This window comes from Dipodomys spectabilis, unplaced genomic scaffold, assembly GCF_019054845.1.
Source record: "Dipodomys spectabilis isolate Male_0828 unplaced genomic scaffold, ASM1905484v1 ptg000289l, whole genome shotgun sequence".
Classification (NCBI taxonomy): Eukaryota; Metazoa; Chordata; class Mammalia; order Rodentia; family Heteromyidae; genus Dipodomys; species Dipodomys spectabilis.
In genome coordinates this window covers 9,006,004-9,033,444 of record NW_024870966.1, presented here as the reverse complement: position 1 = coordinate 9,033,444, position 27,441 = coordinate 9,006,004, and the positions used below count along the sequence as shown (strand labels likewise).

The following is a 27,441-nucleotide window of genomic DNA, read 5'->3' as shown; positions in this document are numbered from 1 at the left end:
AATAGTTTATTGGAGATAAGCATCTCAAAGGCTTTTCTGCCCAGGCTAGCTTTAAACCATCTAAGATTCTTAGATCTTAGCCTCCTGAGTAGCTAGGATTACAGGTGTGAGCCACTAGTGGCTCAGCTACAATGTCATTTCTTAAGTTACACTAACTAATAATAATTCATTTCATCTTTTTGTAATAGTTAAGATAATCATTATTTTCATGTTTTCCTAGTGGATTCTAACCCCACTTTTTAAATTTATCTTTGCAGTATAGGGCACCAAAACTCTGAGGTTCTAGAAATCTTAAAGGTCTTTCTGTTTTTGGTTTTTCCCATTCCACATAACCTCTAAATCCCAGCAAACTGACACCACATAAACCTTTTAAGTGTTTTAATAGTGCTGATCTTTCCAAAATATACTAAATCTTTCTGGGTTTCATAAAAAAGAAATGTCAAAAATAAGACTGTACTCAGGGATTAAAGGTATGACTCAAGTGGTAGAGCGCATGCTTAGCAAAAAAAAAAAAAAAAACAATACTGAGGGGAAAAAAGGAAAAGTATTCCCTAAACCACTGTACAAAAGTCACCCTGTCATTTCTAGAAACTACTAAATTGTTTTTAATAAATGCGTTAGAAAGAACTCATATACGGGTTACATTACCTAGTTATATTAACTAATAAGTCTCATTTAGTAATACTTACTTCCAAATTTAGGATAACTTGGTTCTCACAACCTGTGAATTATTATTACTGATCTCTATTTACAAAAGCACAAATTGAAGCTCTGGGTGGTTCAGCTACATGCCCAAAAAATCTTGGAGTGGTAAGGACAACAAAGTATCCTCATTCTATCTGCTTCACCTCAAAAAGAGCCCAAATTCTGTCCTGCTTTCCTACCTGAAAAAGCAGCAAAGAACTTAGTAAAGTTAACATGAAAACTGCACAGTACAAATGATAAGCCTAGCTTTGGAAATTGCCACTAAAATCTCCACCCAAAAAATAATTTTGCTCAAACTATCAGTGCAAGTGATCTACCAAACTAAATATTCAAAATGATCCAAAATCAAAATGTACTTCCAACAGATTGCTTAAAACTGTGAAAACAGCATGGTAAGATTTGCTTGGGAAAGGAACATGGTGAGAAGGGGTGACAGCCAGGTGCTGGTGGCTCACACCTGTAATCCTAGCTATTCAGGAGGCTCTGAGGATTGTGGTTCCAAGTCAGCCCAGGCAGGAAAGTCGGTGAGACTCTTTATCTCCATGAACCACCAGAAAACCAGAAGTGGCACTGTGGCTCGAAGTGGCAGAGCACTAACCTTGAGCAAAAGAGCTCATGGATAGCACCCAGGCCCTGAGTTCAAGCCCCATGAACAACCAAAACACAAAAGGGGATGAGACTGATTGGAATATACTGTAAATGTATGGAAATGCAACAATGAACCCTACCACTTCCACCCTCCCTGGAAGTTTAAAAAAAAAACAAATAATGGGCTGGGAAGGTAGCTCAGTGGTAGAGCACTTGCCTTGCATGCATGAGGCCCTGGGTTCCATTCCTCAGTACCACATAAGCAGAGAAAAAAAAAAGCCGGAAGTGGTGCTGTCACTCAAGTGGTAGAGTGCTAGCCTTGAGCTGAAGAGCTGAGGTACAGTGCCGAGGCCCAGAGTTCAGGCCCCATGACCAGACTCCCCCCCGCAAAAAAAAAAAAAAAAGTTTCATCCAAAAGTTACAAGAACCATCCTGTTACAAGTCAGAATGAATGACAGTTTTCCTCAGTCACCAGACACTCCCAGTGGACTGTGGCCATGGTTTACTTACCACTGTGGACACTTGCACTGGGCTGATCTAGGGGCAAGAACCAGAGCCCTACCTGGTTCTCTGCAATAGGTCCTGCACTCAAAGGAAGAGTAATAGAGTGGCAACTTAGAGAACTGCAAAGGGTTAAACATGTTGACCACTTTAGCTGACAAAGTTTGGCAACAGAAAAATGCACCCTGCTGAGATGTTGATGATAAAGCCAAGCAAAATGTAGATTACTTTGTTTGATCTCCATAAGCACCAATTAAGGCCTGGATAACTTCCTGATAGCACTACAGCTTCACTAGCTAAAGCTAGGAAAAGAAGATTTAACTGTCCCCTTGTTGCAGACGTTAACATCAAAAGAAATTACAAATAAAACCATTTTTGAGTTTTTTACCTGTTTGTTTCCTTTCATAAAGAGCATCACAGAAGCTTTATTCGTCAGCATTTTGAGCCTAAAGAGAGAAAATTGATATGAAATGGCTCAGCTCAATTATTAAACACCACTTTTGCTCCGCTTCATGAGTAGCATACATATTTGAGGGATAGCAGGAAGATAGTTCACAGCTTTGAGTGGTATTAAACAAGCAAATGCATTGACATTTTCCTTTATTTCATTCTCTCCCCAAGCCACTGTAAAACACAATATGGCTTTTAAGGCGACGAATGTTCCTTCAAGTTGCAATTTAAGCCCATCAACTCACAGCACTAAAAAAAAATAATAATAACCAATTCAGTAAGGAATTGTTCAATAGGAGGCCTATATATTGAGCCCAGGCAGAATTTCCTGAGCAAGATCAGTAAGCCCTGCTCCCATCACGGCACTGTACAATGCTCACAGGGCAGGCCTAGAGAGTAAAAATGTAAAGTATTAGACTGTCCATTAAAGCTTGCTGCTAACATCAGTATTCTCATCCATATTTTACACCACCCACTGAACAGCATAATCTAACTTTCTGTCAGGAATTTTAACTATCTGCATTTGGACCAAATCTCAGGAAAGTCAGGGTGGGACACTGGGTTGTTCCAGCATCTTCTACTCACTCTCCATGGCTACAGACAAGCCACAGCTCCAAATCTCCCTATAGAAAAAAGTTGGTACATGCAACTAAGCACCTGAGAAGGCACACTTCCAGAAGAGGATAAGCTCCTTCTTGGAAAAACAGCAGGAGACACAGAAGTGTGATGCTAGCCCAGATCCAAGTAACCAACTATCTAGATCCATAGACCAACCTTATGCTGACAAGGATACACTCTGCTCACTAGGAGCCTGTCAGCTGGATCCACAGACCACTCTGTACGGTTCAAAACATAGGACATCAGCCGCAAACTTTGTTCACTAAGAGCCCATTAAGTTACTGCTCAAAAAAAAAAAATATTTTTTTATTTTTATTTGGGGGGGGGGGGGGGGGGTGGTCCGGTCGTGGGGCCTGAACTCTGGCCTGGGCGCTGTCCCTCAGCTCTTCAGCTCAAGGCTAGCGCTCCACCACTTGAGCCACAGCACCACTTCCAGCTTTTTTCCTTTTGCTTATGTGGTGCTGAGGAATAGAACCTAGGGCCTCAGGCATGCAAGGCAAGCGCTTCTACCACTGAGCCAACTTCCCAGCCCTCAAAAATATATTGAATTCTGCTTTCTACATAACACTACCAGTTGTCCTACAGTGTCTACAAGAACAGATTTAGAAGCAGCACATTAGAAAGGTCAGATGAGGATAAAGAAACAGAGTAGTAGAAAGATATCAACAGAGGAGGGTACATGAATAGTACATCCAGGCACATCAAAGGCATAGCTGCCCATGGAGTCCACACAGCCTCTACAAGCCAAGGGAGCCCACAGGACACAGCCAGACTACAGGAAAGGACTTCTTAGTCCAAATGAATCATCACGTTCTCATTATTTAAAAGGCAGGGAAGGGTATAACGCACTGGGGAAAGGGTGGTACCAAAAGTCAGTCTGATGTACATGGAATGCTACTTCTAAGAATTAGTTTATCATGGACAAATAATTGAACACTTTTGGAAATTCTCAAAAGGTTACATAGCAAGAGAATTACAAGAGGGAGGTTAATCTTACAAACCCAAGTACCAACAATGAATAGCCGAGGTGCTGGTAACTGTCAAAGTGAATTCTTTCTTAAGCCTCTAATTTATATTTATTACAAGGGAAATCTAAGTCTCTATAAATGCCAAAGTCCAAAATTTCTACAAGATAAGTTCTCCTAAAACTAAAATATAGAGTATAAGAATATAAGAATAAAGAAGCCGGGGCACCGGTGGCTCACGCCTGTAATCCTAGCTACTCAGGAAGCTGAGATCTGAGGATCTCGGTTCAAAGCCAGCCCTGGCAGCAAAGTCCGTGAAACTCTTATCTCCAATAAACAAGAAAACCGGAAGTGGTTCTGTAGCTCAAATGGTAGAGCGCTCGCCTTGAGCTGAAGAGCTGAAGAGCTGAGGGACAGCGCTCAGGTCCAGAGTTCAAGCCCCACAACAGACAAAAAAAAAAAAGAATAAAGATATAAAATTTCCAAAATCTGCATGCATTCTAAATTACCATGGCTTGAAAAGGTAATATGAAGCACTCACAGCTGCTGGAAAGCATAATACACATAGCATTAGCTTTTCACAAGTGTGAAACTCAAGGGCTCTAAGGTAATACCTTTGAGGTAGTACAAGAAAGCACACGTGTGCCAATGAGCAGAACTCAATGGGATTCTGCCTCCCAAATCCAGAGAACCAAAGCAGTCAATCCACTGAAACATTTCTGTAACAGCAAAAAATATTCTCCTCACAATCATTAGGCTGGTGCTAAAATTTTTCTAGTCCAAATTAGACCTTCTCAGATTTCTATAACTACATGTACTAAACCACACAAACATGACCCAGGACATGCAAACACCAAATCCTTGATCTTCATTTAGAATAAACAACACAAAACTGAAGATTTAAAAAAATCTTTTTTAACTAACACTTACCTTTCCTCTAATTTGGGAGCTTTGGGGCAAATTGTATCTAGTTCTTCAGATGCTTCTAGCTCCTGAAATACAGACACTTGTCAGTTTAAGAATAATTTTATAACAAATCACCTTGACCATCCCATGATGTAGCATACAGTCCAAAAATCCAAAATACTGTGTTTTTATTCTGGGTTACACTGGTAAAGGTACAATCATAAGAAATGTGTATTTTTTTTTGGGGGGGGGGGTCAGTTACGGGGCTTGAACTCTGGGCCTAGGCGCTGTCCCTCAGCTCTTCAGCTCAAGGCTAGCACTCTACCACTTGAGCCACAGCGCCACTTCCAGTTTTCTGAGTGGTTTACTGGAGATAAGAGTCTCATGGACTTTTGTGCCAAGGCTAGCTTTGAACCAGGATCCTCAGATCTCAGCCTCATGAGTAGCTAGGATTATAGGCGTGAGCCACTGGCGCCCGGCAAGAAATGTGTACTTTAAAACACTTAAAAAGTATGCTTTAAACATATTATTTCTCTATAAGATAAAGGCTTCTCAACACCAACCTTAATTATATCAAGTCCTCCTATGAGCTCTCCGGAAACATAGAGCTGAGGATAGGTAGGCCAATTGGAATAAGTTTTGAGCCCTTGCCGAACTTCTTCATCTGAGAGGATATCAAAACTGCTAAACTGAATGTTATGTTTGTGAAGAATTTCCACGATCTGCTTACTGAAACCTGTGTACAGAACAAGAAAATAGTAACTCTTATATACACATATACAAATTAATTCAGAGGACACATTAGTGAACAGAGGCTTGCCTCTATTTTGTCATTTACAAGTATAGCTGAAGCCAGGCACCAGAGGCTCACCCCCTGACACCTGTATTGCTAGCTATTTAGGAGGCTGAAATCTGATAACAGGGTTCAAAGCCAGCCTGAGCAGGAAAGTCCGTGAGACTCTCCAATTAGCCACCAGGAAATAGTGCTATGGCTCCACGTGTCTAGTAGAGCACTAGCCCTGAGCAAAAAAGCTACGAGACAGTGCCCGAGCCAAGTTCAAGCCCCATGACTGACCAAAATTAATAAATAAAGTATAGCCGAACACTATGTAAAGAAAAAATAAATCTTCATTTGATAGTATATGTTCAGATATAACCTAATACATCTTCCCTCCCACGCCCAGTCCTGAGGCTTGAATCCAGGGTCTAGCTGCCTTTTTTTTTTGTCATTTGTGGGGCCTGAACTCTGGGCCTGGGTGCTGTACCTCAGCTCTTCAGCTCAAGGTTAGCATAGTGCTCTACCCCTTGAGCCATAGCGCCACTTCCAGCTTTTTCTGCTTATGTGGTGCTGAGGTATCACACCCAGGGCTTCATGCATGCCAAGCAAGCACTCTACCACTGAGCCACCTTCCCAGCCCCTTCTTGAGCTTCTTTTGCTCAAGGCTAGTATTCTACTAGCTTGAGCCACAGCTCCACTTCCAGCTTTCTTGGTAGTTTATTAGAGATAAGAGATTAGAGATAAGAGTTTCACAAACTTTCCTACCTGGGCTGCTTTGAACCATGACCCTCAAATCTTAGCCTCCTATGTAGTTAAGATAACTAATTATGAGTTTAAAAAAAAATGTGTGTGTATGTTTATCAAAGTTGCTCTTCATTATTAGGAACACTCCTGTTTATAGTAGAAGGTCAAACATTACTGGCCAAAAGAGGCATGAAGCCCTTGGGTGGAAGAAAACACTTGACAACAGGATTTTTGGTTTGGATGTGTCCCTGAGCTTCTGTGCACAGGTTTGGGGGAGAGAGGGGAAAGTGGGAAGGAGGAGGAAGGAGGAAGAGAGAGCAAGGAAGAGAGAAGGAAAAAGGGAGAGAGGGAAAGAGGGGGGACAGGGGGAAGAGGGGGAGATAGGGAGGGAAAGGGAGGGGGGGGGGGGAGCAGGGGGAGAGAAGGGAGAGGGAGAGCTCAAAGCTAGCACTTTACCACTAGAGAAAGAGACAGACAGAGCTAGCACTTTACCATTCCCAGCTTTTAGGAAAAGTTAACTGAAGATGAGTGTCCCGGAGTTTCCTGCCCATACACACTCTGCCAACAACCACTCTGAAAACCAACTGTGTAGTTCCCACAGCTTATGTACCAATTCCTGAGTTAAGATATGACCTGTGCCACCTCTTCGTAGAATGAATTAGAACTGAAGGACTGAGTTCTCTCCAGCATAAAATAGGTAGAGTACACTGCACCTTACAATGTACTGTTACATATGAACTGTCAATAGACTGACAGTATTCTTTTTCATCCTATGACTTCACTTGACAGTTTCTTTTCTAAAACTATTTACATCCCCTAAAGTACATAATGTAATTTTTTTTACTATACTACAGTGACTTTATGTTCTATGATTTTATTATGCTTTTGACATATTTTTGTTCTGTACTCTTTTGACATTGTTATTATGACATTAGTACCGAAGAATAACAATGTGAATCAGTCTTTTATAAACCTATTAGTCTAGTCCGAAAAAGGGATATTTTTCTTTCCCTAAGCTAATTTTTGCCAATTATTTTTCAAATACTCTTCTTCTCAAACACAGTCATAACTCACTGGAAAATAATCTATTCTTCAGATTCAAAATTCAGCTAAGACTTAACAAAATCAGCAATTACTTTTAAATCAAATCATAAAATCCAGCATAAGATTAACTACAATGGCTTTACCTACAGCCATCCAAAACTACAGCTACTACTAAGCACAGATCTACAACACATTATAGACGGGCATTTGTGAAATGTGACCCTGGTATTTATTATCTAGCATGTAAGTTGCTTTTCCTACAACTAGAATGTTAAGTTCATGTACAGCCTGAAGTAAAACACTGATTCTGAGATTTTCTCATTCATCTGGGAGTTCATTAGTAAACAGCTAACGGGTGATTGCTGATGGTTATTCTGCTGCCAATATATTAACTCATTTCTACTGTAACTGGCTGAGAAAAAGCTTTAGTTTGTTTAGCTTTAGGCAATTACATGCAGACTAGAAAGATTGATTGGTACTGTTTCATTTTTAAGGGTTAAAGTGGCAGACTGAAAATGTTACGCTTAAGGATAAAGTAGTAAAAAAGCTTTTTTCTAACAACAAAATATTTATACTCTTGAAGAAAATACATGTATGAATAAACACATTTAAAAATACAAAAATCATGTTTAAGTGACAGAATCACCATTTCTATCTGCAGTCATTTCCACTCATGACATGAATAACAAGCCTAACTGGCACAGCAATAAATATCGTAAGAATATTTCTGTACTTGATATGCTTTCTGTGTCAACCCAAGGTAGACTACTCACTGCAGGAGAAACTTGTGGTCAGGCAGGCACCTTCTGCTTTGCTACAAGCTTTAACTATAACAGTGACAAGAATTCCCTGATAACTAACCTGTATAAGCAGTCTGTTTAGAGAAACAGACACCTCAACACTTCTAGAAACTCTTCCTCAAACATAAGCACCTTCTCTTTTCCTATTCTCAAGAAGCATGGAAGAGGGTGAAGGTCTCTGATGTCTAAGACCCTCTCAATATGTAGGCTCATAATATACTATATGACTGCAGGCAGATCCCAGAAACAGAAGATAAAGCAGGTGCAGCTGCAGCCTGTGCAGGTTCCACCATAGGCTCTGGAAACAGCTTTCATGGTTCCCTACACAAGATATTTAAATGTTATTCATTCATATTTTTCTGACCAACAGAAAGGCAGGGGCCAGTAATTCCAAAACAAAGCACAACTTCAGTCCACAATGAACACCCCAAGGGAGCAAAGCAGTGTTCCTGACAGCCATGCTTTCAAACTGAACTCTGAACTCTGGAAGAGGGCTTGCCTACACTCGTCTCTCAAATGCCAACAGAGAAGCAAAAACAACTCCAAAAGACATAGCAGCAGGCATGTTCCCTGCAGAAAGCTGCTTGTAAGTGACGTTTGTGCAGCAGTGCACACAGAAAAGGGAAACAGCATCAGAGCAGCATCAGGGAAGAAAGGGGCACAGCAGAGACAGGGAAATGGTTTCCAAATGATCCTTAGTAGATACTTCAAGATATCAATACCCTAAAGTGACTTATTTAGTCTCTATGTAGGTAGAAAGACATGTAAAAGAAACTAAACGATCATGAAGCAGAAAAGTCTATTCAAAATAGTTATAAAAGGTATAAAAAATAAGACAAGCACCTGAAGAAACTGCTCTGTTAAATCAAAATCTTTAGTTTCCTAATAATTTCTTCTATTACCCACATGTCTGTAATACCCTGCTTTTCAGTTTGCTCTGATATGTTTAAAAGTTGCTTTTTTTATTCTTGATTATTCATGCAGACTAAACATTACTCACAGAATTAATGGAAAAAATAGCAGGGCATTGATGGCTCACACCCATTATCCTAGCTACTCAAGAAGCTGAGATCTGAGGATTGCTGTTTGAAGTCAGCCTGGACAAGAAAGTCTGTGAGACTCTCTAACCACAAAAATAGCAGAGTGGAGCTGTGGCTCGAGTGGTAGAGAGCTAGCCTTGAGCGCAAAAGCTCAGGGGCAGCACCCAGGCTGAGGACCAGCCAAAAAGAAAAAAGGCTAAAAAAATACATCATAGGTCAAGTGTCTATCTTTGGCAGTGTGGGGGAAAGATACAGAACCCAAGGAAAAAGTGTGAAAATATGCAGCAGGGGCTGGGAAGGTGACTCAGTGGTAGAGCGCTTGCCTTGCATGCATGAGGCCCTGAGTTCGATTCCTCAGCACCACATAACAAAAAGAAAAAAGCTGGAAGTGGCACTGTGGCTCAAGTGGTAGAGTGCTAGCCTTGAGCTGAAGAGCTGATGGACAGCGCCCAGGCCCAGAGTTCAGGCCCAACGACCAGACCCAAAAAAAAAAAATGTAGCAGTGGAGCAGTGTCACTGGACATGAATGAAAATGAACTATACAATTTATAGGTGGAGACAAACGGGAAAGAATGAGGGAACAGAAGACCTTTTACGGAAGGAAATGTCATTACCCGACTCGTGTAATCCCTCTGTACAACACCTCTATATTAACAGTAAATTAGTTTAAAAAAATGCATCCAAGGAGTAAGATCACGGTTCAAGTAAGAGAGCACTTGCTTTGACAACTGAGGCCTGGTTCAATCCCCAGAGCCAATAAAAACAAATTTACAAATTCAGTTTATAATTATATAACATCTGCACTGAAAAGGCTCTCCAAGACTAGATTCACCCATCATCCCCGGAAAGAACTAGATTTGCACAAGGAGGTACCAGAGTTGAACCCCATTACTAAGAGAGGTAGGGCTGAGCTGGAACTGACAGGGTACTTTCCAACACCCCTACTTCTCTGCTGCCTAAGTGGAATTTCTCCAAGCTTCAATTTTGTTGCTTGTCAAGTTCACTAGGTTATTAGAAAAGGCTAACGAATGCTATTGTTGGACAATAAGAAGAGAGGACTGTCTTAAGACTGTCTTCCCCCTGTTCAATCTGTCATGCAGGCTTACCACACTTTACCATTCCATTTCACTGGAATGAAGGCACTGAATAAAATCCACTAGACAAGACCTCCTAGTAGACTAGCTCACAAAGTACCAGAAAGAATTTTCAAGTCTGATAGAAGGTAAACATTAAAAATAAAGTAACAATGCCACCTGGGGACTGTCTACTGCTTCCTTTAGTTAACTCTAGCAGCTTTAAAATACCGAAACAGTGATCACAGTCTGGTACGGAAGATTCTGACCAGGAAATTTTTCAGTCAAAACTAAGAAATCATTTCTTCATCTTTTACAGCAGAACTGATCATGAAATTTTGTTGTTCAAAGTTGGCTGGTTGAGAACTTAATGTGTCATTTGATAACTACATAGGAAGGAACTTAGAATTAAATTTATATTGGGAGCCTGGCTATTTTTATAAAGTCACCCTGGACAAGTAGTAATCATATCAATAGCATACCCAATTTTATTACCACCTACCTTAATAAATTCCCTCCCATGCAGCTGAAACAAATATTCTTAAGAGTCTCAACAGAATCATCAAAAGGCATTAAGTGTTCAATTATGCAGCATAATACTGCTGTAGTAAGCACAGTAAAAAAGAAAACAACATAAACACAATACCAGAGGGGTCAAATAACTCTAAAACTTACTTAAGGACCAAATTACAAACATCTATGTGTACAGAAAATAAGCATGACTATAAGCCAAGAATTAGGATCTTTAAATTACTAGTAGCTATCAACTGAAAATGACTGCACTGGGTGCATAATACAAGCATTACACACTGACAACAGGGAAGGCAAAATTACCAGATGGTCACAAGAACACTATGAAAATTCTGCAAATTTTTAAATTATTGGATCCGAACAAAGTAAAGAAAAGGAAGGTGCCAAAAAAGAAAAAATTGTTAAGAGCAAAACTGCATAGATAAAAGGCCCATTAACAGAGACAGAGTAGCTGGAACTGAATTCCACCTCTGGTATCAGATGACCTTGGGCAAGTCATGTCACCTATAAAACAAAGGTCCTGCATTAGGTAATTTCTAAGAGCCCTGGAGGGTCCATCCTTATCTGAATGGACAATACAAACTCTCAACCACACTTCCTTGTAGGAGAACAAGGAAATTATTCTGTCTGACTATGTGAGCACAGCATAAGATGCACGGAAATGGCGACACATTTCTCCTGCCCCCTACAATGTTTCCATCATCTTAGAAGCAGCTTCTTACCACAGCGTGGTTCCTGAGGAGTTCCTTTCATGAATAGCATGCAGGGGGCAGCATGAGTTAGCTTCTTCAGGCGGAGGCGAAGGTCTTCTTTACGGTGATCACTAGCACTGGGTGGAAAGGAGCCGCTAGATGCATGGCGCTGAACTTTTTTGGTCAACTCTGGTGCGTGTGCACCATCTAATTGGTCGATCTTCTGAGAATTCTAAAGTTTAAAATGTCATTTAGAATACTTGTGGCATTCCTTAATCATTTATTTCAAACTCTAAAATGATAACAAGTAGATAGTTATAGCCAATTTTAAAGAAGTCAACACTGTTATTAGAGAAATGAAAAATCTGATTACCAACTACCTGCACTGCATCTCATTTTAGAAACACACAATTTTCTCTTCTTCTCCTGAAAACATATTAGGAAAATCACAGAGACATCTCCAAGTAAAACCAGATGAAAGCCTAACCTAAAACAAAAAGGATTTCCCCTGTACCAGCTGGGATGATTCCATTATTAGGAATAAATGAGGTATTTGGAGAACTATGGTAATCCTCATGGGAGCCCTGAAGCACCGTTTTGTTCCCACTTCCTAAAAATCATTAATCAAACCGGAACCAGCCAGATGTTTCATAGTAAACAGGCACATGCCCTGAAGAGCCAACTTCTCAGCCAACTCAGGAAGCACCAGGATCTACAGCCAGAGGCCTGGATTTTGGCCGAGGAGCTCCAGTTTTCATTTGGTCCTCCACTGTCCCTGGGACCGGGGTAAGCAACCAAAATGGTTCTCGGCATCAGTGCAAAACATAAGGCTATCAGAAAAGGCCAAGACCAACCTCATGTCTCGTGATCTAAAATTAACAGGAGGTAAAGGAACCAAAACAGATCATCCCACAAACCACCAGAGAAGGCTGGTCTTTATACTACCTTAATCCTTACCTTGAAAAACAGAAAGGTGGGAACCGAGCAAATTTCATATTTTTCAGAAACTTCAGGAACAGCTTCAGCTTCCAACTTTAAACAAAGGAATTCAAGCTTGATTATTACAAGGTCCTTATTTACTTCTTGGATATGTACATCAGTTTCCCATGCATTATCCCTTTCAAGTAGCTGGCTTTTTTATAGAGTATGGTACAAAAGTTTACGTATGACACATTTACATTTAAATGAGACTCACTGGGCTGGCATGTCATCCACGGAGTCTGCAGTGTCAAAACAGGTTCAGAGGTTTTTATTTTGTTGCACATTTCAAAAGATGCCTGGAGGCTGTGAATAAAATTTTTGGTGCACTAGTGACCTAGTAAATTTTCAATCATATGCAGCTACTACTATATTGAAATCCATAAATCACTGACCCCAGTTATGTCATGATTACAGTGCTTATTTTCTGCCCACAGCAATTCTTGCTGTTTGCTCTATTGACTAATTTCAAGAGGCAGTACATCATGACTGACAGTTGCAGCCTTCTGCAAATTATGAAGCAAAAAGGAGTATTTCTCCAATAAACTATTGATGTCTGATAAATTTTACTTTTAACTCCTGCAAGGCTGCTGGATCCTAAGCAACTATCTTGCTGTTACTTGCTTTCAGGTCTACTTAAACATGTAAATTCGTTTTAAGTAAGAGACTGCATTTTGTCTGGTAATCATTTCCTTGAGGTCCCTTGATAAGGTACAATGTGATACCTGACACATGGGTTGGAAACATTTAGAAACACAATTTCTATATAATGAGAACACAATTACTATAAGCTATTTATGTAGGTCTTTACAAACAATATACTTTGAGAAAAACCAAGATATATTATATTTTTCTCTCACAGGACTGTCTATTTAATAAAAACTTTTGAAACCAATAAAAAATCTGTATTCACATTATACCTATAGGAAATAAAAATTATTGATAAATTATATTGTTAAAAGTGTTTAAAATATATACACTGAATTTCTCCAAGAGTGAAAGATTTCCACTGGGCTTGAAATACAATTCTTATCTACAGCTTTACCAAGTCCAGTTATATCTACTGGAATGAAGCCTGATGATTCAGCAGTAGAAAATCATTTGTCTTTGGCTGTGGCTTCCATTTTATACACTGTTAGGTAATGCTTTTTACTATCTTTTTTTTTTCCTTTTAAAAATGCCCTGTGCAACAGTATTTTTTAATTGTTTTCATTTTTTAAAACTTTAACATCAACTGTCTAATAATCTGGAAAAAGACTAAAGGATAGCAGTTTAGAACTCGACTCATAGAAATATTTATTTTCTTTAACATACACAGGCATACTCAGAGTATCAATGGTCACAAAAACTGACCAAGGCAAATACCTACAGATGTCACTATCACCTAAGTAAGTGTCCACTACATGCTGGGATTGTGCTAAACAGAGTAAAGACCCCTACACAAAATAGCGTATCTGAACTCATAATAAAACAGGTAGCACCCTCACAAATTTGTATACATTTTTAAAATCTGATTTCATCTCATAGTTCTGCTGGCTTCCAGTATGTCCCTCACTGATGACTCTTCTCAGAAGCAGGCCACAGGCCACCCTTGCAATTCCTGCTTAAGCAAAGGGGTCACCACGAGTGTCTCCTCTCAAATCACTGCCCAGATAATGAAGCCTTAGCAGGACCAAGGTAATGGTAGCACGCCCTCTGAAGGAAGGGCAGGAGTTCTACAGTGGAGAACATCTGAAGCCCTAAGACCGTAGCAGAACTGGGCATGGGGCTCAGTAGTGGACTTAAATCTTCAACAAGGAATCAAACAAGAAAAAAACTTCAGCACTAAAATTCTGTGTAAATGAATTTTACAATGAATCCATTTTACTAAGTATCTCATTCAACTTAACAGTTTTATCCATTAAAATTTTCAAAATATTTTTGAATAATTTATATCCAAAAGAGCTCACAAAAAATCATCAAGTTATGGTTCATGGATGGCCTGCTAAAGATACCTCCTACCATATTATTATACCAACTGTACAGGTAGGGAAGAAAAAGGTACAGTTAATTTTAGACTTCAACTTGACTGACATCCAGGTAACTAATAAAACATTACTTGTGGGCATGTCTATGAATGTTTCTGAAAGAGATACAGGCATTTAATTCCATGGACGGAATAAGATGGATCTATCCATCCTCGCAAACATGGGTAAGTGCCACCCAGCAAGCTGAGGTCCAAATAGAGCAAAAAGGCAGAGAAGACAGGCAAATTCACTCTATTTCTAAAGCTGCCCTAGAAATCAGAACTCCCAACTGTCTGACCTTCGGTCTAGTAACCTCCACCAGAGCCCCTTCCCCAGGACATCCTCCTTCCTCCCCTGACTTCTGAGGCTTTCCTTTAGACTGAAGGCTTCACTGTTAGCAGAATGGTTCTCAGGCCTGTGGGAGCTTGGTCTGCACTACTTTACCTGTTTCCTGGTATCCTCTAGCCTGCTCAGCCTCCAGAATCAGGGGAGTCAGTTCCCCACTAAATCCCCTCATCTATTTGCATCTTCATGCATGTCCAGTGGTCATCTCTCTGGAGAACCCCAATGCACGCAGTGACCTGGGTAATAGGTATCCAGTATGTGGCAGAGCTGAGAAGCCAAGTTCATTTAAGTCAAATCTATGCTTTTTTCCATGGTATCAGTTAACTTTTACACTACTGCTACAATTAAAGATCACTTTGGTCTGGGAAGGTGGCTCAGTGGTAGAGTGCTTGCCTTGCATCCATTAGGCCCTGAGTTCTATGCCTCTGTACCACATAAGCAGAAAAAGCCATAAGTGGCACTGTTGCTCAAGTGGTAGAGCACTAGCCTTGAGCTGAAGAGTTCAGGGACAGCACCCAGGCCCAGAGTTCCGGCCTCACGACCGACCAAAAATAAAAAAAAAAGATCTTTTTTCTGGCAGGTGGGGAGTGGTTGTGGGCTTGAACTCAGGGCCTGGGCACTGTCCCTGAGCCTCTTCATGTTTAAGGCTAGCACTCTACCACTGCTGAGCCACAGTAACACTTCTGTTTTTTTTAAGTGGTTTATTAGAGATAGAGTCTCTTCTCTGCTGGGGCTAGCTTCAAACCGTGATCCTAGATCTCAGCCTCCTGAGTAGCTAGAATTATAGGTGTGAGCCACTGATGCCTGTAAAAGACCATATTTTAAGGACAGGATTTACACATGCCTTTAGAAGCACCAAACATGACGAATCCAGATAATGACTTTGGTGAAAACCACTTGCTTGGGGCTGGGAAGGTGGCTCAGTGGTAGAGTTCTTGCCTTGCATGCATGAGGCCCTGGGCTCGATTACTCAGTACCACATAAGCAGTTAAAAAGCTGAAAGTGGTGCTGTGGCTCAAGGGGTAGAGCACTAGCCTTGAGCTGAAGAGCTGAGGGACAGCACCCAGACCCAGAGTTCAGGCCCCACAACCGACCAAAAACAAAAACAAAAAAAAAAATTTGCTTCCTATCCCCAAGAATATATGCCATGTGTCTGTGATGAGAGTTAAGAAGCAGGGGAGACATAAAGTAAATCCAGACATGAGGACTCTCTCTTGTACTTCAATTCTACAGGGTCACCAAAGACTGGCATAAAAGAAATGACTCTCAGCTGCAATTTACTCTAAGCCAGATACTATTCCCAGAGTTTCATGTACTGCTGACTCATTTAACCTTCACAATAACAGTCATCGGAGCCATTTCACACAGTGACTGCACAGTAATTTAGAAATTAAGTAATGTGAACTGCATTTTTAAGACTGTTGTGTATTTCATAAGAATAAATCAAACAATAGATTTGTTTTCACTAAGTAAAAAAATACAAGTACTCAACTCCTCTATACACTTTATCACTTACTTTAAATTACAGTAAACTAAGCTACAAATACAGTAACTACCACACAAAGTTTAGCACTAAGTGAAACAGTTAAAAAAAAAAACCTCACCAACCAGCTGGCTGATAAGTATAATTAAGAATTTTTGTACTGAAATACATTACATGGTCAATGAAAAAGAACCACAGGGAAAAAGGAACAGACTTCTCGTAAAATGGGTCTGTTTGTTCCTCAGATACAATCACTGAAGAAGGTTGGCTTGTTCTTTCTCTTCCCATGCAACATATTCTGAAAGATTTTATCAAATATTTAAATAATAAATGCAAACACCTATAACCCCAGCACTCAAGAGGTGGAGGCAGAAGTATTGCAAATTCCAGACCATCCTAGGCTGCAGAGAAACACTTAGTCTAAAAAGGAAAGTCTCTATCACCAGGCCCTGGTGGCTCATACCTGTAATCCTAGCTACTCGGGAGGCTGAGATCTGAGGACAGAGATTTGAAGCTAGCAGAAAAGTCCATGAGACTCTTTTTATCTCAAATTAACCAGCAAAAAGTCAGAAGTGGAGGTGTGGCTCAAATGGTAGTGTCCCTTGGGTAAAAGAGGAACTACACAAGAGCAGGAAGGCCTGAGTTCAAGCCCCTGTACTGTTGAAGTAAGAAAGGTGCATTTCCATTTTAAAAACTGGCAGGTACATCAGGCAATCCATAAAGAAACTATTTTAAGGCTGGGAAGGTGGCTCAGTGGTAGAGCGCTTGCTTTGCATGCATGAGGCCCTGGGTTCGATTCCTCAGCACCACATAAGCAAAAAGAAAAAAGCAGGAAGTGGCACTGTGGCTCAAGTGGTAGAGTGCTAGCCTGGAGCTGAAGAGCTGAGGGACAGCATCCAAGCCCAGAGTTCAGGCCCCACGACCGGACCCAAAAAAAAAAAAAAAGAAATTATTTTATTTTATTCAGAATAAACATGCGATTTCTGTAAGATTTTTTTTTTCCGGTTGGTTGTGGGGGTTGAACTGTCCCTCAGCTCTTTAGCTCAGGGCTGGTGCTCTACCACTTGAGCCACGGCGCCACTTGGTTTTCTGGTGGTTCACTGGAATTAAGAGTCTAATGACTTTCCTGCCTGCACTGGCTTTGAACTGTAAACCTCAGATCTCAGCCTCCTGAGTAGCTAGGATTACAGGCATGAGACACCAGCACCCAGCTTGTATAGGATTTTTAGCAAAAGAAACAACTAGGATAACATCGCTAAAGACCCTGAATACGTGCAGTCAAGATACAGCCAGGAGCTGGGCGCCGGTGGCTCACGCCTGTAATCCTACCTACTCAGGAGGCTGAGATCTGAACTGTGATTCAAAGACAGCCCAGGCAGGAAAGTCTGTGAAACTCTTATCTCCAGTAAACCACCAGAAAACCGGAAGTGGGGCTATAGCTCAAGTGGTAGAGCGTGCCTTGAACTGAAGAGCGAGGGACAGCGCTCAGGCCCAGAGTTCAAGCCCCATGACCGACCAAAAAAAAAAAAAAAAAGATACAGCATTACAGGAAGGGGGCATCATCCATATATCGCAGACATGGGACAGAGAAGAATCTGTGCACTTTACAGCCATGATGTCAAAGCTTTGCCTTGCAGCGTTTAATTCCAATTAGAAATAACCACATGACCAACAACAGGTCTAACTTTGTAAGAAAGAAGTTTATCAGCAAAGTAAGGTATTAATGAAACTATGGCCCATCTAAAATCCTTAAGATCACTTTTTAATTGACTCTGGAAATCTCAGTCACAAAAATGGATTATTCCCTTTACTTCACAAGTCAAAAATGCCAAACTTATTGCACCATTAAAACAGGAGTAGGGCTGGGAAGGTGGCTCAGTGGTAGAGCGTTTGCCTTGCATGCATGAGGCCCTGAGTTCGATTCCTCAGCACCACATAAGCAGAAGGGGAAAAAAAGCTGGAAGTGGTGTTGTGACTCAAGTAGTAGAGTGCTAGCCTTAGCTGAAGAGCTAAGGAACAGCGCCCAGGCCCAGAGTTCAGGCCCCACGACCGGACCAAAAAAGAAAAAAAACAGGAGAAAAAGAGGAAAACATCAAATTAAAAGACAGATAGGGGAAGTTGGGTACAATGGTACACAACCGCAATCCCAGTTACTCAGGAGAATATCTGGGAAGAGGATGATTGCTTAACCCCAGGACTCCAATGCCAGCCAGGGCAACATAGCAACACAAGAAGGAAGGGAGGAAAGGAACAGGGAGAGGGAAAGATAGAAAATAAACAGAAGGGAGGGAGGTAAGGAAAAAGAATGGGGAAAAGGAAGAACAGGGAGGAAAAAGAAGGAGAAGAAAGAAAAAGGAGATGGAGAGAAGGAGTGAGAAGTCAGGAAGAGAGGGAAGGAAGAAAAAGCAAAAGAAAGGTGAGGAGCCGGGTGCCAGTGGCTCATACCTGTTAATCCTAGCTACTCAGGAGGCTGAGATCTGAGGATCTCAGTTCAAAGCTAGCCCCGGCAGGAAAGACCGTGAGACTCCTATCTTCAATAAACCACTAGAAAACCAGAAGTGGCGGTGTAGCTCAAGTGGTAGAGCGCTCACCTTGAGCTGAAGAGCTGAGGGACAGAGCCCAGGCCCAGAGTTCAAGCCCCATGATCGGCAAAAAAAAAAAAAGAAAGAAAGGTGAGGAGGGAGAAGAAAGGAGGAAGAAAGAAAAGGAGAGAGAAACGGAGGAAGAAAGGAGAAAGGAAGAGGAAGAAGAAGGGAGAATGGAGAAGTTGAAAAAAAGATAAAGAAGGAGAGGGAAAGAGGTTGGAGAAAGGAAGAAGGAAGAACAGAGGAGGGAGAAAGAAAAAGAAGCAAGGAGATGAGAGAAAAAAGGATGAAATATTAGCCAGACTCTACAAATTTTTCAGAAGCCTTCAATACAAAAGAAAGCTGTTTCAAAATGAATTGAATAATTCTTAAGGACAGCTTCTCACTCACTCCTCTGCTCACTGCAGTCCAGCAAGGGCCTTTTAATTACTTAACTTACAAACTTCAGCATACTACCTCTGCTTTGATCATGCAGGTCCACTACAAGCCACTGACACACTCAACAGCAGGTATAATCAGGCTCCAGTAGCCCTGACGATCCAACAGCACTGAGGCTACAACCCTGGGCTCACAGAAACACATTTTAAATCTCACTGCCAACACTCTCACAGCAATGTGAGAGGTATTCTACAGTCACTTTAAATAAGTCATTCAGATGGCAGCTGAGAACAGCATGTCACCTAAGCCAGTAACCTTACACACACCAAGCAGACTTCGAACAATTACCATCATCTTGATTAACCTTATGATTGAAATGTTGAATCATTCATTTCACTTGTAATCATTATCTTTTATCACTGACCAAACATGCAGTTTTAATGTCCCCTTCTATTATTTATATTAGACATTTCAGGGCTACATTCTAAGGCTACATTACACATTTCATTGGAATTTTAAGTAAGTCCTTAAATTTTAAAAAGCTAACTATTATATTCCTATTTGCTCTATCTGCATAAAGAAACACTGGAAGGATTCATGCAAAATTAATACACGCAGTTACGTGTGAGGAGGGCCACGGGGTTGATAGAATGGAGTGGAGTGGAGTGGGCCTGTTCAAGGTATGCTCTCCAAAGTTCAGAGCCCCTGGAGACCACCACCTATACAGAGCCAGCATCAGTATAAAAGCCTGGGGCTGGAGGCACAGCTCAGTTTGTAGAGTGCTAGCCAAAGAGCAAAACACGTCAGGTAGAGTCCAGTCCCCGTCTGCCAGAGAAGTTTATCACCCAGACTATACAAATGAATTATCCCATTTTGGAATTGTTTTCCATTTACATAACAAGAGACAACTATATTGTATTTTTACCCATTCACGTACCAATGTACGTGTACAATGAATTCACAAATTCTGGTTTTAAATCCCAAAGTTTTAGGCCAGACTTGGTAAACACATACCCGTAACCAGGACTTAAGAGGCTGAGCAAGAGGAGAGTTCAAGGCCAACCTAAACAGCATAGAAATCTTGTCTCAAATAAAGCTAAGTTTTCATTTTAAAAGGGCTTTATCTCTTATGGGCATTCATAATATCCATGAACCTCAACTCAGAGACATGTAAATCCTAACAATTCTGACTCTTAAATACCATCTATGCCTCCCTTACCAGTAATTCACCACTCAACTCATACTTTAGTCCTGTTGCCTAAACCAGTATTAGTGCTGAGTGATGACATTTAAATGTGTTAAAACAATGTCACACAGGGGCTGGGAAGGTAGCTCAGCGGTGGAATGCATGCCTTGCAAGCATGAGGCCCTGGGTTCGATTCCTCAGCACCACATATACAGAAAAAGCCGGAAGTGGCGCTGTGGCTCCAGTGGTAGAGCGCCAGCCTTGAGCTGAAGAGCTGAGGGACAGCACCCAGACCCAGAGTTCAGGCCCCATGACCGGCAAAAAAAAAAAAAAAGTCACACAAGCAAAAAAGGTTAAAAGCTCTGTACATATGACCAGATAAGACGATGTTAAGCAAAATGAACCCCAAGATAGGGACACAAGTGGTTTTTACTTTCTTGCTGTTGTTTCTAACCTATTTGTAATATACCATGTGATTTTTTTTGGGGGGGGGGAGGGGGTACTTTGTATGTTCCTCCCCCACGGTATAACCTCTGTTTTCACTGTATTTGATGTTGGTGCCCTGCATCTTGTATATATACTTCTCTAATTTGAGGAGAGGAAGGAAAAAAACAAATTGCTTAAATAGAGATACAGTCGATCCATTGTAACAATGAGATGTACAAGACACTATGGTGAAAAGTGAACTTTACAATTTAGGTGGGGGTGCAGGCCGTGGTGGCGCACGCCGGTAATCAATGAGGAGGATGAGGCAGGAGGATCACGAGTTCAAGACCAGCCTGAGCTACAATTTAGGTGGGGGGTGGTGTATTTGTGGAGGTGGGAGGGAAGGGTTGGAAGGGGAAAAACAAAGGAAAGGCAGCAATGCTTGATAGGAAATGTACTCATTACCTTGCTCATATAACTGTAACCCCTCTGTACAGTATTTTTACAATAAAAAAGTATTTTAAAAAAATGTTACACATTGATCAAAATGAACTAGCAACTCAATGGCAGCGATGGGAGGGAGGGAACAAGTGAGAAACAGGGAACAGCTGACGCTATGCAAAATAAAAGAAATGTACAGATCATCCAATGTGGAAGAAATAGCTGTATTGCTCATAGAACTCATAAATGCTAAAGACCATGATAGACAATCTGCCCCATGAAAGTTGGAATGTGTTTGTGACTTTAACTAAGCATCACTATCCCACCATACTGTGAAATTCGGGAAATTATGTAATCACTTAATCACAATAAAGAATTTGAAAAACAAAAAAACAAACAAACAAAAAAAACAATGTCACAACCACGACAGAGATGCCAGGAGTGTAGGAACTGAAAAACAAAGGAAGGCTGAGGGAATGCTCACTTCAATCAATCCCCAAAACCAAAGGAAAAATAAAAAGCAGGAGACCGTAGGGCTTCCCTTTTCTTCTGGATTCTATTTTTCTTTTTCTTTCTTTTTTTTTTGTCAGTTGGTTGTGGAGCCTGAACTCTGGGCCTGGGCGCTGTCCCTCAGCTCTCAAGGCTAGCACTCTACCACTGAGCCACAGCACCACCTCCAGCTTTTTCTGCTTATGTGGTGCAGAGGAATCAAACCCAGAGCCTCATGCATTGCAAGGCAAGCACTCTACCACTGAGCCACCTTCCCAGCCCCTCTTCTGGATTCTAAAAAGAAATTTTCCATTTCTCCCACAGGTCAGCATTTACCCAATCTAAGACAGCAACTTCCTCCAGTTGTCCTGGTCCCTAGGAGCATATATATTCTCTTTCCAGTCATTTGCCAAACCATATCTAGCTTTTCAATGAAAAAAGTCTTCTTAATATTTCAACTATCATAAAGCCACAATTATCCACACTAAATTATCTAGTCTGCTATGGCCCTCAAATACCTTGGTTCTTTGCCCATTCTGATATTTCCTATCCAAAAACATGTGATTTTTACACTTGAGCAATAAAAAGTCTTAAGAATAATCTACTGCCAAAGTAACAGATCTCAACACCAATTATAAAGATGTGAAATTACATACCATCCCCTTTTTATTTAATATAGTCTAACGCATAAGTCAGAAATTTGTAAAGACATAACATGGAAAATACCTTCACAAACGAAACTTGAGAGTGTTCTTTAGCTAACTCTGCCATTACATCATTCATCTGCACACATTGTGGAGCCCAAGGTGCCCAGAAGTGGACCACGAGGAGGGACCTGTAAATTGATAAAATGCCACCTTTTAAAAAGTATGTTAAACTTTAGGAATAAGAAAATCCAGATGTAAATTTTACTACAATCAAAACCACTAAAGAAAATGCTTAAACTGTTTTGTATTACTACAATTTTGCTGCATTAGGCACAAGAACACAAGGTGTTGAGACTTTTGGATACATTTTCAGAGTAGTGCTGTTTTTTGAGTCAAGATTTAATCCATGTAAAGTGCTTCTAAACATCCATCAATCTCAACTCAGAGACATGTAAATCAACAATATTTTCAGGGCCTTGAGTACAGTGAAAACTAAATTTCTAGAATAACAATGCTTGTGACAAAGTTATAGCCACATTATTACTATTAATTATTACTATTAATGTCATTATCTTTTAAACAAGGCATGGTGACAAAGGGACACTGCAGTCCAGTGACAGCCCACCAGCAGAAAACAAGGAGAGACAGGAACTATTTTTTAGAGATATTATATCATGGGCTAGGAAGGTGGCTCAGTGGTAGAGTGCTTGCCTTGCATGCATGAGGCCCTGGGTTCAATTCCTCAGCACCACATAAGCAAAAAAAGCTGGAAGTGGCGCTGTGGCTCAAGTGGTAGAGCTTAGGGACAGTGCCCAGGCCCAGAGTTCAGGCCCCACAACCAGCAAAAAAAAAAAAAGAGAGAGAGAGAGCTATTATATCATGCTACAAATGTTTTTCTAAATATTTATAGCATAAACAGATAGTAGACTAGTAAGTTATTCACTAAATTCTTAGGAATCTCTCTCTCTCTCTCTATATATATATATATATAGATGTATGTACCTCTGACTATTTTCATACCAAACTTTGCCAGAGAAGATAGATATCATTAGGTCCACCTAATATCAAACTGAAACTCACTTGGTATTAAAAAACTCTAAATTCAATGCAATGCAATCTTCCTTGGAAAATGTTGGGCTAAGAGGAGGGGGAGAGGAGAGGGAGAAACCTGTTGTTGAAATTGTTTTAGGAAGTGGGGGAAGAATTGGACAGTGACAGAGGATATGAGACTGATTAGAATACATCGCAAACATGCATGGAAATGCACTCCCTTTGTAACTAATGTTCACTACAACAAGTTTTTAATCAAATATAAGCATCCTCCAAAATATCTTTTTAAAAATTTCAAGAAAAGACATGTTACTTGGAGAAAAGAACTAAGGGACAATGAATGCTATGGTCAAGAAATGGCAAACCATAAAAGCCAAGAAAATAAGGAGAGAAAAAGTGAAGCAGAGGAAGGTGGGGGGAGGGTAAGATCTGGTGACAGCTAGCAGTTCAGGCTTAAATGCTGTGGAGGTGCTGGCCTGAATCTCTAGACAGAAGCTGTGAAGCCGAAATGAAGGAAGTTCAGTGCACTTAAGTGTGAGAGTGGAGCTCAAGGAAGATGCCCGTGTTGGTCTAGAGATCTGGGATCAAAGAATCAACCCACTGCAAAGGGACAGAAGAAAGCTAGTGTCAGCCCATCAACATTGCCAGGTAGATGGAGAAAGGGGGGGGGGGGGGGGGCAGCTGTGCAGTATAGGAAGGTCAGAGAGTCAAAGAAGTCAAGAAAAGAGAACTACTGGGCTGGGAAGGTGGCTCAGTGGTAGAGCGTTTGCCTTGCATGCCTGAGGCCCTGGGTTCGATTCCTCAGCACCACATAAGCAAAAAGAAAAGAAAAGAAAAAAAAAAAAGCCGGAAGTGGTGCTGTGGCTCAAGTGGTAGAGCGCTAGCCTTGAGCTGAAGAGCTGAGGGACAGCGCCCAGGCCCAGAGTCCAGGCCCCACGACCGGACCCAAAAAAAAAAAAAAAAAAAAAAGAGAACTACTAAATGCAGCACAAAAGGAAATGCAGCACAAAAGGTTTACTAACATTGTGACTGGATGTCAGTGTTCTAACAGAAGCATGCAGACTGCAGCACAGAAGACCGAGCTGAAGTAAGGCATTAGACTGCTAGAAAACTACTTTAGGAGATGGTGCTATATAGAGGAAAGCAGGATCAAGGGATTGACTTTAATGCAAGGATATCGTGTGCTTATTGATTCAGTGCAAGGAGGGCAGTGGGCAGGCTGAAGGTCTGAGAGACAACCGAGGATTTGCAGGAACAGGACTCAGGCCTGTAATCCTAGCTACTCAGGAGGCTGATATGAGGATCACAGTTCAAAGTCAGCCCGGGCAGGAAAATCCGAGAGACTCTTATCTCCAATAAACCACTAGAAAACCGGAAGTGGGGCTGTGGCTCAAGGGCTGAGTGCTGGCCTTGAGCTGCCTTGAACTGAAGAGCGCAAGAGGCTGAGATCTGAGGACCGAAGTTTAAGGCCAGCCCAGGCAGGAAGGAGACGATCTCCAATTAACCATCAGAAAAACAGAAGTGGAGCTGCGGCTCAAAGTGGTAGAACTATAGCCTTGAGCAAAAAAGGCTCAGCCCTGTCCTAGAGTTCAAGCCCCAGGACAACAATAAGTAGACAAACATCACTGAAAAAAAGAGAAATAGAGGACCAGGACCACAGGCAGATCTGAAGAAAAAGCTACCTAGGAGCACACAAAAGGCAAAGAAAAGGCTCCAAAAGAAGGCCCACCTGGCACCCACGTGGGGGCCACTGGGACCCCAGTCAGTGGATTACAATTGCATCCAGATCCCAGAACCTTCTGAAAGTGATAATGAAAAATTATTGTGTTCATCAAATAGTACTTTCCTTTTTCCCTCAGCATTTAGCTAGACCAAAATTTTCAGTCTTCTTTGTAGTTGTCTGGGGCTGTGGAACTGAATTCTAGCCAGCAGAACACAGGCCTGAACCGTAAACCCTGTGCTGGTTCTAGCCCCACCTCCCAGCAATACACAGCCTCCAGAGAAGGCTCCAAGGCCTGAGGATGGCAAGAAGGAAAACAGAGGTTCACAAAAACCTTGGGTAAGGAATGTTACACATACCAATCCCATGCCCACAAATCTGGGTGAAAGTACAGAAGCCAAACAAGAGGAACTAAGAAAGCTCTTCTGCAACTGGGAATACATTGTCTAGTTTGGAACATGTAAAAAGGAATGCTATAATATCTGTTTAAAGCTATGAGGACACTGACAATAATAAGGTTAGTTCCAGGACCGAAAAGTTGATCATTTAACATCAGACATGAGGAAAATCTTAGCTACACTGACTTAGTATTAATATTTTCATGTTGATATGCCATATCAAGTTGGCCTTTTTAAAAAGGGAGGACAAGGGGCTGGGAAGGTGGCTCAGTGGTAGAGCACTTGCCTTGCATGCCTGAGGCCCTGGGTTCGATTCCTCAGCACCACATAAGCAAAAAGAAAAAAGCCGGAAGTGGCACTGTGGCTCAAGTGGTAGAGCGCTAGCCTTGAGCTGAAGAGCTGAGGGACAGCGCCCAGGCCCAGAGTTCAGGCCCATGACCGGACCCAAAAAAAAAATTAAAAAAAAAAAAAAAAAAGGGAGGACAGGAGGAAGCTCTTATTTAGAGAACATGTCTGCAGCCAAAGGTGATGACTACTTCACAGATCTGTACTCCTCTTGAGTGTAACAGAACAGGATGGCTCCAGGTTTAGAGGAGCTGTTAGAAATTAACAACAGGCAAGCCTAACTATTGTAAAAATTACCCTAAAGAAAACTGCTTGAAAAAGACAGATCCCAAGATGGTAGGTGGAGAAATCTGAAACTATCTCCACTATGTCCACATTTCAAGTGGAAATAAACGAATCCAAGTATAAAAGCTGTGACAAAGCTCCCTTGAAATAAAAACTGATTCAAGCTTTAGAAAAACTAAGTGAATCATAAGAAGTGAGACCTTAAAACACACTGTTGGCCAGACAGTACAGGTGAATCACATCTGTGATCTTAGCCATTCAGGAGGCTAAGATCCAGAGGATTGCAGTTGTAAGCCAACCTGGGCAGAAAAGTCCATGAGACTCCACCTCCAAAACCACAGCAAAACCCAAGCTCAAATAGTGGCCCAAGTGGTAGAGCACCAGCCAAGAAAACAAAGGAAGCAACTCTGAGTTCAAATCCCATTCCTGGAGGAGTCATCACTAGGGGCTCATATGTATAATCTTAGCTACTCATGAGGCTGAGAACTGAGGATTGCAATTTGAATCTAGCCCAGGCAGAGAAGTCCCATTATCTCCAATTAACCAGCAAAAAAGTCAAAAGCAGAGGTGAGGGCTGGGAAGGTGGCTCAGTGGTAAAGTGCTTGTTTTGCATGCTCGAGGCCCTGGGTTCAATTCCTCAGCACCACATAAGCAGAAAAAAAAAAAAGCCAGAAGTGGTGCTGTGGCTCAAGTGGTAGAGCACTAGCCTTGAGCTGAGGGACAGTGCCCAGGCCCAGAGTTCAGGCCCCATGTCTGGACCAAAAAAAAAGCAGAGGTGAGACTCAAATGGTAGAGTTGTCAGCCTTAAGCAAAAAAAGCCAAGCAAAAGCCAGAGATCCTGAGTTCAAACCCCAGTACCTTCACAAAGAAAAGAAACTGACAAGGGATGGAAGAATGGAAGAAGCAAGGAACTACATCAATCTATATAAATCAAGTACAAAAACATGGATAACTATAATGACAGAAAGCAGATCAGGCCGGGCACTGGTGGCTCACGCCTGTAATCCTAGATACTCAGGAGGCTGAGATCTGAGGATCATGGTTCAAAGCCAGCCTGGCAGGAAAGCCCATGAGAACCTTATCTCCAATTAGCCACCCAAAAACTGGAAATGGAGCTGTTGCTCAAAGTTGTAGCGGGCTAGCCTTGAGTGAAAGAGCTCAGGGACAGTGCCTAGGCCCCGACCAAAAGGCCTCATGACCAACAAAGAAAATAAAGAGGGCTGGGAATGTGGCTTAGCAGTAGA

At 41.4% G+C, this 27,441-nt stretch overlaps 1 protein-coding gene across 1 annotated transcript in view; it reads right to left on the bottom strand.

Annotated features, from left to right (window-relative positions):
- The window catches only part of Glrx3 (glutaredoxin 3), a 39,702-nt gene that overhangs the window by 8,633 nt on the left and 3,628 nt on the right, over positions 1 to 27,441 (bottom strand). The window contains exons 2-7 of the mRNA XM_042701433.1: positions 22,479 to 22,587; positions 12,393 to 12,467; positions 11,466 to 11,667; positions 5,297 to 5,469; positions 4,758 to 4,819; positions 2,183 to 2,240 (exon numbers count right to left, since the gene is read on the bottom strand). Of these exons, the coding sequence (XP_042557367.1) occupies positions 2,183 to 2,240; positions 4,758 to 4,819; positions 5,297 to 5,469; positions 11,466 to 11,667; positions 12,393 to 12,467; positions 22,479 to 22,587 (679 nt within the window). The remainder of the gene's footprint in view (positions 1 to 2,182; positions 2,241 to 4,757; positions 4,820 to 5,296; positions 5,470 to 11,465; positions 11,668 to 12,392; positions 12,468 to 22,478; positions 22,588 to 27,441) is intronic.